At 46.6% G+C, this 11,611-nt stretch overlaps 1 protein-coding gene across 3 annotated transcripts in view; it reads right to left on the bottom strand.

The window, feature by feature from the left end:
• The window catches only part of Mpzl1 (myelin protein zero like 1), a 39,410-nt gene that overhangs the window by 5,353 nt on the left and 22,446 nt on the right, over nt 1-11,611 (bottom strand). The window contains exons 2-5 of one of the 3 annotated variants that reach the window (XM_055624490.1): nt 9,820-9,986; nt 6,966-7,191; nt 5,851-5,983; nt 2,961-3,066 (exon numbers count right to left, since the gene is read on the bottom strand). In XM_055624490.1, the coding sequence (XP_055480465.1) occupies nt 2,961-3,066; nt 5,851-5,983; nt 6,966-7,191; nt 9,820-9,986 (632 nt within the window). The remainder of the gene's footprint in view (nt 1-2,960; nt 3,067-5,850; nt 5,984-6,965; nt 7,192-9,819; nt 9,987-11,611) is intronic. The other 2 variants (XM_055624492.1, XM_055624493.1) reach the window with 2 other exon arrangements.

The raw sequence follows: 11,611 nt of genomic DNA, 5'->3' as shown, positions 1-11,611 counted from the left end.
TCTTTCTTTCTTTCTTTCTTTCTTTCTTTCTTTCTTTCTTTCTTTCTCTCCATCTATCTACCTACCTATCTATCTTTCATCTATCTATTTATCTATCTATTTACCTACCTACCTATCTTGGAAACTTAACCTAGGATTTTGTGCAATGTTAAAAAGTATACTCTCTGCCACTGAGATCCCTACCCCTCCAACTTTTAATTGGAGTGTTCTGAATATAATCAGCACAGCTGAGTTTACTACAGTCCCTTTTCATTCTCGGTTTTTCTTCCCAAGAACCAAACCTATGTTCTTTGCAAATGGAGCAAACACTATGACTGCTGAGCCATCTCTCCAGCCCCAGTCTGGGTTGGTTCCTATTCACTGATTTCTTTTAGCTACCTGCTTCTTATATGCCGACTTTCCCTTGGCCCTCTCTCAGGCAAGGTCTCTGTGTAGCCCAGCTTGATCTTTAGGCAATCCTCGTGTCTCAGCCTCCCAAGTACTAGGACTACAAGTGTGTGTTACCACCCCTGGCTTATGCCTAATCATTTTCGATGGGTACCAGCTACCATGAACTTTACACTGCTGGGCACTGGACTGCTGGGCACTGTTGCATTCTGTGGTGGCACACAGCTAAATGACTTGAACTAGTTTAATTCTCTAAAGGCTTCTTCTCAGACCCTGAAACAAAGGGGACAGAGCACCCTTCCTCCCGTATCACTTTAAGCACCTACAAAGTCCTACAGAGGACTCCGAGCACCGGCGCCAACATCAAACAACTCCAGGTGGGCGCCAAGCACTGCGCATCCTGTTCTTTTCTGGGGGTTCTTTCCCTGGTCTCAAAATTTTCCTGCCATGTATGCACCAACCAACTCAGCCCAAACTCTCGGAGATACTACTCCAGGCTTATCAAGTGCTCAAACACACTCATGGCTGTGCGAGCTCTTCCTTTGGAATGTCTGTTTTTCTGTCCAGACTCTGATTTCCACCTCTTATCAGTTCCACTTTCCCGCCTGTACCACTGTCTGTGGCACGCTGGTGGGATCAGAGGCTCTGCACTGTTTCTTCCCTTTGAGAGCTCAGAGCGTAGGATGACGACGTAAATGTCCCGAAAGCCACTGTCTTCTCTGTTCAAAACTAGGGGTTTGTTTTCAGCAGGAGAATAATGCCCACCTCACTTCAAGGGCAAGGCAGAACTCTCCCATGGCTCTGTTAGACATAAACCTATTTCTAATCTCCTGACTTCGCTACAATACTCTGCCTGGTCAGGACCCAGATCATTAAACTAAGGCATACTGTGGAAATGGAGAAAAGGCGTGGGAGGAAGCAGATAGGATCAGGTTCTGGGCCTGAAGCTGCTGGAGAACACATGTTGTCTAGAGACTGGGTTTGCTTTTAGAAGTTCAAAACAATGCCTCAGTTTCCTCACTGGCCTCAGTCACCTCACATGTAAAACCCATGGGATGAAACTATCATGTTCTTTATGGAACATATGTATATTCTCTTTACTGTTTGTGAAATCTAGTCCTTTTAGCTATCACCTCTTTAGGGCTAAGCAGATTGGCCAAATTCCTCAGAATGGTTTCTATTCACACAGACCCCATGGGCACTAAGCTGTGAAGCTCTGAAGGAGCTACAGTTATGGTTCAAACAGCACAGTAAAAGCACAATATGAAGCAGAACACTGGGTCCCATGCTAAATTCTAAAAGAAAGATATTCCCTTCAATACTTCCTACAATCAGCCTACTTCCTACAAAAACCCTTCCTTTTTCATCTAGCCTGTAAATTATTCACATATGCATTTCTTCTCAAAAACATTTCTTAAGATTCTTTTGTTTCTATGTGTTTGAGTATTCTGCCTGCACTGTCTGTGCCGATGGACATCAGAAGAGGGCATTGGATTTCCTGGAACTTTAGTCAGAGATGATCATGAGCCACCATGTGGGCTCTGGGAACTAAACCAGGGTCTTCTGCAAGAGCAGCCAAGTGCTCCCAATCGCTGGCCCAACTCTCCAGCCCCTCAGTTTTTTCCTAAAGAAAACCAAATTTCTGTTTCATTATCAATACCAAGAATATAAACTTTTCCCTAAAAATAAATTTTGTAGTACTCTGCATCATAATTCCTGACCGCCGTGGCTGGTCATGAACTATTTCTTGTTTTGTTATTCATACTAAGAACACCAATTTTCCCTGATAACTTCTCTCTGTGTGTGTGTGTGTGTGTGTGTATGCACATATGCATGAGTATGTGTACATGTGCTAAAGACTATCTTGCATGTATGTGGTTTCTTGGGAACCACACTTTTTTTTTTTTTGGATATGTTCTCTGTCTCTCTCTCAGGGGCTTTCTAGACAGCCCTGAACTCACAGAGATCCACCTGCTTCTGCCTCCCTAGTGCTAGAATTAAAGGCATGGGCCACCATTCCTGACCAGACAGGGTCTCTGTAACAGGACCTGGGACTTGCCAATTAGGCTAGGCTAGCTGGCCAGGGAGCCTAAGGGGTCCATGGTCTCTCCAGCACTGTGACTGTAAGTGTGGGCTACCACACCCAGCTTCCCCTCTTTCCTTATGTGGGCTCCAAGGACTGAACCCAGGTCCTGTTGCAAGAACCTTCAGTAAAGTTACTAAACTGCTGCCCCAGCCCTTTCCTGTTAAATTCTTATAGAATTCTTAAGATTACAGTTTACTAGATTTTATTTCCTTGGGCAACTGAAGAATGTTTTATAGCTGACAAGGCCACTTGCTATTTGCACTCGGGCCAAAGGAGCCACATTTTTAATAAGTGTTAGTGGTGGTTTGGAACTTCACTGAGATCATTTCTTTCTACACATTTTCCTGTGATCTTACGCCAGCCCTTTAATTCCTCCATCTTCCTCCCTCTCTCTGTCTGCACGTCTCTATGACAGTGCAGTATTCTCCCTTACACCCAAGAAATTACAGCGTACCAAACCTTAGAGCACAGTGCCATCAGCTGTTACCTGGTGAGATCCGGCGGAAGGCGGACTCTTTACTAGCCCCTCTGTGTCGGAGGGATACTTCCGTGGAGCCTGCTTAACTGGTGACAAACGCTCTGAAGTACTGCAGCTGATGAAGTGACAATTTGAAGAACAAATGTAAAAACAAAAAATTATAATAAATGGAAACAAAAGTGATGTGCAAGTGACGGCACAATGAAGCAATGGATACATAAAAGCAAAAACAACAGAAAACAAAACAATGGGTCTCAGACAATCGATAGTTTGAAACTATCTTCCACTCCTGAAACTGTAGCATTCTTCTAAACCCACCAGCATGTTGCTGAGGGGGGGAGAGAGCACCACTGATTCTGTCTGTGTGGTGCTTTTATGTCTCCTGCCATCCACCCCACCTCCGGATAAATGTTTAAAGGAATAAGCTCTCCTTGCTTAGTGGCCAAGTGCGTCAGTCATCATCAAAGGAAAGGCCCTTCTGGGTGAATTTCGAAAAGAACAGGTCCACATCCAGACTCAGCATGGTGGCTTCCCTCACTTCTTCCAATCTTTAGTTCCCCACATTTTGTTTTCCTATCAACACTACCACCAAATAAAACCAGAAACACAAAAACCTCAAAACATGAACAGCCAAGAAATCACGACCCACAAGACACTGTGGAGCCCAACATGTAACGGAACATGCGCTGCACTCTGTGAGAGACACAGGGCCATCTTTGACAAGTGCTACCTCAGCCAGGCAGTGGCGCATGCCTTTAGTTCCAGCAGTCGGAAGGCAGAGGCAGGTGGATCTCTGTGAGGCCAGCCTGGTCTACAGAGCGAGTTCCAGGACAGCCAGGGCTATATAGAGTGACCCTGCCTCAAAAAACCAACAAAACAAAAATGAAACAAACAAGTGCTACCTCGTGAATAAATCAGGGCAAATGAACACCAGGAAGGTTATTAGGGCTGTGTCATTAGTGCTGATGTACTAGCTTAAGAAGTAAGGAGTCTGGAGAGGACCACATTTAAAGTGTCATTACTAAAGACCAAAGCATCGTGGGCACTTTGCAAACCTCCTTCTCTGAATGGGGCCACATGCCCTAAGCCAAACTGTTCAGTTATTCTAACACAAATGTCTTAATCTTTAACCATAAAACTCATGTATGAAAATCACACACACATATTTCACGTGAAGGGCACACACATACACACACTCAGATGAACCTAAATTCATCTGGATGTTATGTTTTGTTTTCAGGAGAGTCGAATGACACATTCATGAACAAACCAAAACAGCTGTCGGGTTAGCACAGGGCTGGCTGGTTAGTGTCGACAGGGGGAATGGGTGGAGCACGTACACACAGCATTAACAAGCAACGGGCCACGTGGTGGGTTACCATGTGTCTGGTGGGAGCAGAAGAGGCGCCAGCCTGGTGACAGTGTCACCGTGTCTTCTATGTCAGCTTTTCTTAAGAAGGGAAGCTAACCAGGACTCGGGCCCAGCACACCCAGAAAGAAAGGCAAGAAATGGGGGTGGGAGGAACCACAGTAAGAACAGCGACAACCACGGAGCCATGCAGGCAGGACCCCAAGGAATATCCTCCTGCCACTTTATTAACCCCGAGCAAGAACTACGCCTCCAGCGTTACTACCTTAGATTAGTCCCATTTTGAAAACCGTCAATCCCAGCGTATTTAATCACAAAACACTCCTCATGCAAGGGGCAATCGTCAGCAGAAGCATTCCAAGCAAATAACACCTGAATCAGAACACGCAGACCTGTCTAAACACAGCACTCCTAACAACTGTGGGTCAGCAAAGCCCACAGCAAGAGGCCCCGCCCCCCCAGGCATGCAGTCTCTAACCACAGTCGCTCTAGACCGGCTCAAGTTAGCGTGTGCGCGTGTTCGCGTGTGCAATGCTGCTCATGCATATACCTCCTTGAACGCAGCCTTCACCCCCGGTCTAAGCGTGTGGGTGCTATAGCTTATATGGGTTAGCTTTCCAGCTGGAGTGGGGAAAAGAGAAGGACTCGCAGTCAGGCACGGCCTACACTCAGATGTCCCTTGTGAAGCAGCTCCTTCCTTCTTCCTCTTACGGCTTGACATTAACCCTTATTCTCCCAGTTTAGGTGCATGTAACCAAGGGAGAGCAAAGCGAGGAAGCTGCTCGGGTTGCAGTGTGCTGGAAACTACAGCAGAGAGAAGCCTTGAATCACACTGGACCAGGAGGGCCATTTACGACAGAGCATCTCCAGTGGGATTTTATACAACCAAGCAAAAGGAAGGCCCTTATAAGATTAATAACAACACATTACAATGAAACTGGTTTTTGGTTTTTTTAACCTTTTCTCGTTTCATTTTTTTTAAACATTTATTTGTTTGTTCAGGGTGGGGGCACGCACTCGGAGCACGGCGTGCTAATGGAGGTGAAAGGAGAACTTGTGGGGAGTTAGTTCCCTCCTACCATATGGGCTTCAGGGATTAACCTCCAGTCATTCATTTGGGGTGGGCAACCATTATCTTCATCTGCTGTCGCATCTTACCAGTATGTAGCCAAGTATGACCCTGAACTATTTCCCAGGAACTAGAATTGCAGGCGTGTGCCACCATGCCTGGCAAGATTAAACCCTTAAATTGGGTAAGTGATGTTTGCGGCTGAAGCTCAGCACATGACTGCTGAGCAAATCAATTCTCCCAACCTCAGAAGGAGACTGCAGAGCAGACTGGCCTCCTACGCCAACAGCAAGCCCAGCTGACATCTGCTTTCTAACAACACAGCACCCAGGACTGATTGAGGCCGACAGAGAAGCAAACAGCAGATAATTCTCCACAGCGCTTTTCCCATAAAAAGTAAATTTTTATTTAAGCCCAATTTTTTTCTGTCCAGCCCTTTCCTAAAAGACAGCAGTTCTTACCCGGTATAATCCCGCTTTGCGTGTTTCCTTCTGTAGAGGACAACCAGGACCAGGCTGATGAGCAGAGTGAGGCCCAGGACCACAGCAGTAACAGTGCCCACCACCACCCAGACCAGGAACACCAACAGATTGTCTAGAGGGAGGGCAGGGCGAGGTTCGGGTACGGGAGCAGAGAGAAGAAAGGGAACTTCATTAGCTCAGTAAGCAAGGGTCTCCCTTTAGCGGTTATCATTTCATTTATCCTCTTTCATCAGCCAAACCCATGGAGCAGCATGTAAGGATGGCCCAGGGCTGCCATGCCCAGGGCCTGTCAGCTGAAGACGACCCAGGGAGCCAGGCACTGCTACCCCCAACCCTCTCCACAGTCAGAGCGGATCTGGTGACTCTCCAGCACAAGGCGGCCTCCGGAGGAGACACTGGCACCCACCCGCACTCCCCTGCACAGCCTCAAACACGGGAAGAAATTACTCTACTACTTTGAGGCACACTAAAATATCATCCTAGACAATATCAAATTAGCCTCAGTCAGGGCTGGAGAGATGATGGCTCAGAGATTAAGAGCACTGGCTGTTCCTCCAGCGGTCCTGAGTTCAATTCCCAGCAACCACATAGTGGCTCCCAACCATCTATGACGAGATCTGGTGCCCTCTTCTGGCATGCAGTTGTCCATGCAGGCAGAACTCATATACATAATACACATAATAAAATAAATACATCTTTTAAAAAAGCCTCAATCTCCTTTCCCCACAGCCCACTTCATCAAACTAGAGTGAATTTGGTCTTTTTTGGTCTTAACGTCGAATCAGAGCCACAGGCTCCAGATACAGGTGTGGGAAAGGAAGCCACCTCCTGTCCTGATGGAGCAGCAGCTCCCAAACCATCAGCTCTGCTGGGCTAAACCACCAGGCCACAGAGATGGAGGCACAGCTGGAAGGCAAAGCCTTCCCTACAAGACTCAGGATGTGGCCAGCATCTGTAAGGGCTGGGGTTTGATATCCAACACCATAAAAGCATAAAACTACCCCCCCAATACTTCCTTCCAAATGCACCCTGAAACATAAATCTTATTCCCCAGATAAACATGGTAAAAGAGACCATCAGGTCACATCAGCCACCTTGGGAAGTACCTATTTCCACCACATGGAGCCTAATGTGCCCGGGCCGGACAACAATGTCAGGAGGGTTTTTGACATCACAGATATAGGTGCCATTGTGAACAGCCTGGATATTTTCTATTTTGATTGATGCATCTTTCTTCTCCAGGTCCCCGGCCCAGGTGACTCGGTCTTTAAATGGTGGATAATCTCCAATGTAGACTTGTCCTTGCGAGTAGTGGAAAAACTGCAACGAGAAAACAGGAACAGGTGAGCTGCTCTCAGCGGCGGTACTGTGAGGGCTTCTTTTTAAAAAAGACTCCCACAGAAAGACATGCAAAGCACACGAGGGCTTGGCAAAGGGCCTTTACTCTCCTGTCCTTCTGGCTTCCACCACAGGGTGACACAACAAAGTCCTTGCCAAATGCGGGCTCCACTGCTCTTCAGCCTCCCAGACGCCCATCTGTGAGAAATAAATCTACGTTCCTTATGAATTACCCAGTCATTGCCATTTTATTATAGCACAAAAATGGCTTAGAAATCTATTGTTCATCATAAACCTTGAAGTGCTCCTTCTTCTCCCACTGCCCTCCTCGTGCAACCCGTATCCTAACAGTCAACCAGTTCATATAACCCAAGTTCTCTGTTTTCTTTTCAGTTCCCATCTGATTTCGTCAAGCTTCCCCTTGCCTGCCCTGAATTTCACAAATGACAAATGTGAAGCTCAGAAAAGCGTAGTGACCTGCCCCAGGTCACAGGTCTTGGAGATGGAATTCAAGCCCCTCTTTGATTCAAAGACTAGGCGACTTCTGTTATTTGGCATCTCTCCTGCTCAAAGTCAGCTGCCGTCTGCCTTCCCTTCTCCCTTCCTCCCGTCCCCAGCGAGGAAACAGACAATAAATTGTCAACCCAGCAAAGAAGCCTTCCCTTCCCTTCCTGTAGCATCTCTAAATGCCCCCCAAACTTGCATTCTGAACCAGCAATGGTGACCCATCACGAAGTAGGAGAAGGAACAGTTACTATGTACCGATCCGGGACAAGGAAGCAAAGGTGCACCTAGCCCAGACTGGGGGAAGAGAGGCAGCAAACGTTCTCATTTCTATTAACAGTTCTTATTTCTTATTAAGACCTAACCTAAGCAAAGAACTAACTGGACCAGGCGGAACCATCACTACCGAATCCCACAGAACCACTTTAAAGAACACAACTAAAATAAAAGAACAGAAGAGAAAGAGAGGGGAAGAAAGGTCGGTTCAATGCCAGACATGTGGACCCCAACTTCATGCAGCAGTGGTCAGCACTGTGGAGCATCTTGCTGCATCGGAACATGGCAGAGTACCCTGGGAAGATGGAATACATGTTCTGAGGAACTCTCTCTGCACCATGCGGACCCTTATTTCATCACTTCACCTAATCTCACCCTAATGACCTTCAAACACGATCAGGGGACTAAGATCCAACATGGACTTTGGGGAACACATTCAAACCACAGCCAAAAAAAGAGCTACTCTTCTGGGTTGGTTGATCTGTTTGTCTTGGGGAAGGGTGGCATGGAAGGACAGGGTACCCCTGTGTAGCCCTGGACATTCTGCAACTCACTTTGTAGACCAGGCTGGCCTCAAACTCAGAGACCCCCCGACCTCTGCCTCCCGGATTCTGGGATTAAAGGTGTGCCACCACACCACACCGGCCCAAGAGCTAGACACTCTTACTTAATGATGGAGGGCATTCTTGCCCTGTCGAGTACCAGCAACTCGGTGCACATTACTAAAGCAGGTGCCAGTGTCCAAAGGACACACAGCGGACCCACAGGAGAACAGGGCCATCAAGTCTCTACCTTAGGACTGCAAGAACCAGACACCATACTGAGAACTTCCCTGTTCTCAGCCGCCTTCTGTGGGAGGTTTTATCAGCTCCCTTTGTAGACAGGGATGGGAAGCGTTGGTCCATATCTAACAAGCTCTTGCTACATAACTAGCCTCTTCCAGTCACTGATTCTCTGTGATGATTAATCTCAACTATGATCAACTCTAGACACACCTGGAGGATGGGCTCTGCGCATGCCTGTGGGAGATCGTCTTGGCTTAATTAACTGACACGGGAAAATTTGCCCACCATAGCTAGTATCATTCTCTGGGCTGGGATCTGGATGGCATCAAAAGGGGGGAGTGAGCTGAGTATGCATTTGTCATTCCGTGCCTCCCTGAGCCACTGTGCTGTGGCCAGCTACTGCAAGCTCTGCTGTCTTGACTGCTCCCCTCCATAATGGATGGTGCCGTTGAATTATGAGCCCAAATAAACCCCTTCTCCTTAGCTTGCTTCTGTCAGTATTTTATCACAGCAACAAGGAGAAAACAGGACAGCACGTGTGTCCCACCTCTCGGCACCTTCCTTCTGTTGTGTCCCTTGTCATCCTGGAACGACGTGCCAGGCTTCCTTCTCAGTATGCTCAGGTAAGAGCAAAGACAGACTGATACATATAGAGATCATAAAATAAATAGAAACACAAGCTGGAAAGGTGTGGGATAAGGCACAGTCCAGCAGAGGCTGCTGTGCAGAAGTGAACGACTCCACGTGGACTCTGATGGTCGGAAACTAGGGGATGAGGTGGGGAACGGCAACACAACAGACACACGGATGACATGGCAAAGAACACAAATTAAAAGACAAGAAAATAAGCTGCATTCAAAAGATGCTGAGCAAACTTTTTCCTGGCACATTTTGAAGCACGAGAAGAGAGAGCCTTTCGGTATCTCATTTCAGTAATGGACGGTCAGAGTGGATCACTGATCACAGGAGAGTACAGCAGTGTGTGCGAGGCAGTGAACGCAGAAGGAAGAGGAGGGAGGAGGGGCAGGAGGGCGGTGGTCCCTACCGACACAGCGCTGTCAGTGCCGTCGGGCTGGAAGCTCCAGGAAACAATGGTCAACCATCCAGTCGTATTAGGAGAGTCGAATGTGCACGTGAGCTTCCCCTGTGTCCCGTTCACCACAAAGATCTCTTTAGGGGTATGCACCTCCAAGGCTGATATTCTCGCTGTCACTGAAAACAAACAAACAAAGTTTAAGAACAGGATTTGGCACAAATTCCACTGTGCACATTTACCAAAGAAAGGTTACAGGTTTTCCTCATAATAAGTGTTTAACAGTTTGGGAGACATGTAGTTTATTTAGAGACAGAGCCTCACTACGTGGCCCAAGCTGGCCTCGAACTCAGAATTCTCCTGCTTTAGCCTGGTTAGTGTTGGGATTACAGGCATGGACCACCAGACATGGTTTATTTTGAGTTTTTATTAATTAAAGATTAATTTTCTTTTTCACTAGTTTGGCTATAGTTATTTTTTTAAAAAGATTTATCTATTCATTATATATAAGTATTCTGCCTGCATGTGTTGCCTGAAGGCCAAAAGAGAGCACGAAACCTCATTATAGATGGTTGTGAGCCACCATGTGATTCCTGGGAATTGAACTCAAGACCTTTGGCAGAACAGCCAGTGCTCTTAACCTCTGGGCGATCTCTTTAGCACCCCCCCCCTTTTTTTTAATTAACAGATGAGCCAGGTTTGGTGCAAATGCCTTTAATCCCAGCACTCCAGAGACAGAAGCAGTGAGATCTTTGTGCGTTTGAGGACACCCAGGGTTACAGTGAGTTTCAGGTTGCCCGGGGAGACGTATTGAGACCCTGTGTGTATGGGGGTGCAGGGAGGCCTTTTTGAGGCTGGAAAGATGGCTCAGCAGTTTAGAGGACTTGTTGCTCTTACAGAGGACCTGGGCCTGATTCTCTCACATATAAGATAAAATGAATAAATGTAAAAAAAAAAAAAAAATCATTCACAGGCGAGAACAAATAGTAAAAGCAGTTTCATGTTTACAGAAACCTGCAGGCAAAGTGTAGAGTTCCCACAAACTCCATCCCCTCCTCCAGTCTCCTCTCTTACTATAACATCTGGCGTTAGTGTGGCACATTTGTCTCAATTATAAACATATTGCTACACGACCGTTAACTAAGATCCCACTTTACATTAGGGTTCACTCGTGGGAAGACTCCTGAGTCCTATGGATTTTAACAATGAGCGTGACAACATATATTCCTCACTGAGGCATCATATCTAATATTTCACTCTCCTAAACATCTCTGATTAGGCTCCTGGCCCTTTCCTGTCTCCAGCGTTTTGTCTTCTTCAGGGAGCCAGACAGCAGCTGGCCTTGCAGAGTGGCTTCTCTCAACCATCAACAGTCTCTCAGGCTTCTTACAACACAGCAACAGTAAAGCAACTAATACAACGAGAAACACCCCGCTCGTCCATGGAAAGCCTTCCTGGTAGTGGGTGTGTGTGTGGGGGGGACAAATGCCCTTAGTCTCAGCTCTCAGAAGGCTGAGGCAGGAGGATCTCTGTTAGTCTGAGGCCAGCCTGGTCTACAAAGTATGTTCCAGAACAGAAAAAAAAAAAAAAAAAAGCCTTCTTGGGTTTCCCTGGTGACCTATTTTTAATACCACTAAGGTCTTATTCATACTTCTCTGAACAGTTTTTGTATTTATGTGATATACTCCAGTTGTTATCACATAAGCTTTACTCACATTTATATCTAAAGGAATTAATCTAAGATCATTTTGTTATTACTTAACTGACATTCTTCTGGTAAAGGACTCAAGGCAGGGAAATGTAT

This window comes from Psammomys obesus, unplaced genomic scaffold (genome assembly GCF_907164565.1).
Source record: "Psammomys obesus unplaced genomic scaffold, mPsaObe1.curated_primary_1811, whole genome shotgun sequence".
NCBI lineage: Eukaryota > Metazoa > Chordata > Mammalia > Rodentia > Muridae > Psammomys > Psammomys obesus.
Note: the sequence above shows the minus strand (reverse complement) of the source record. Positions and strands in the feature narration are given on the sequence as shown.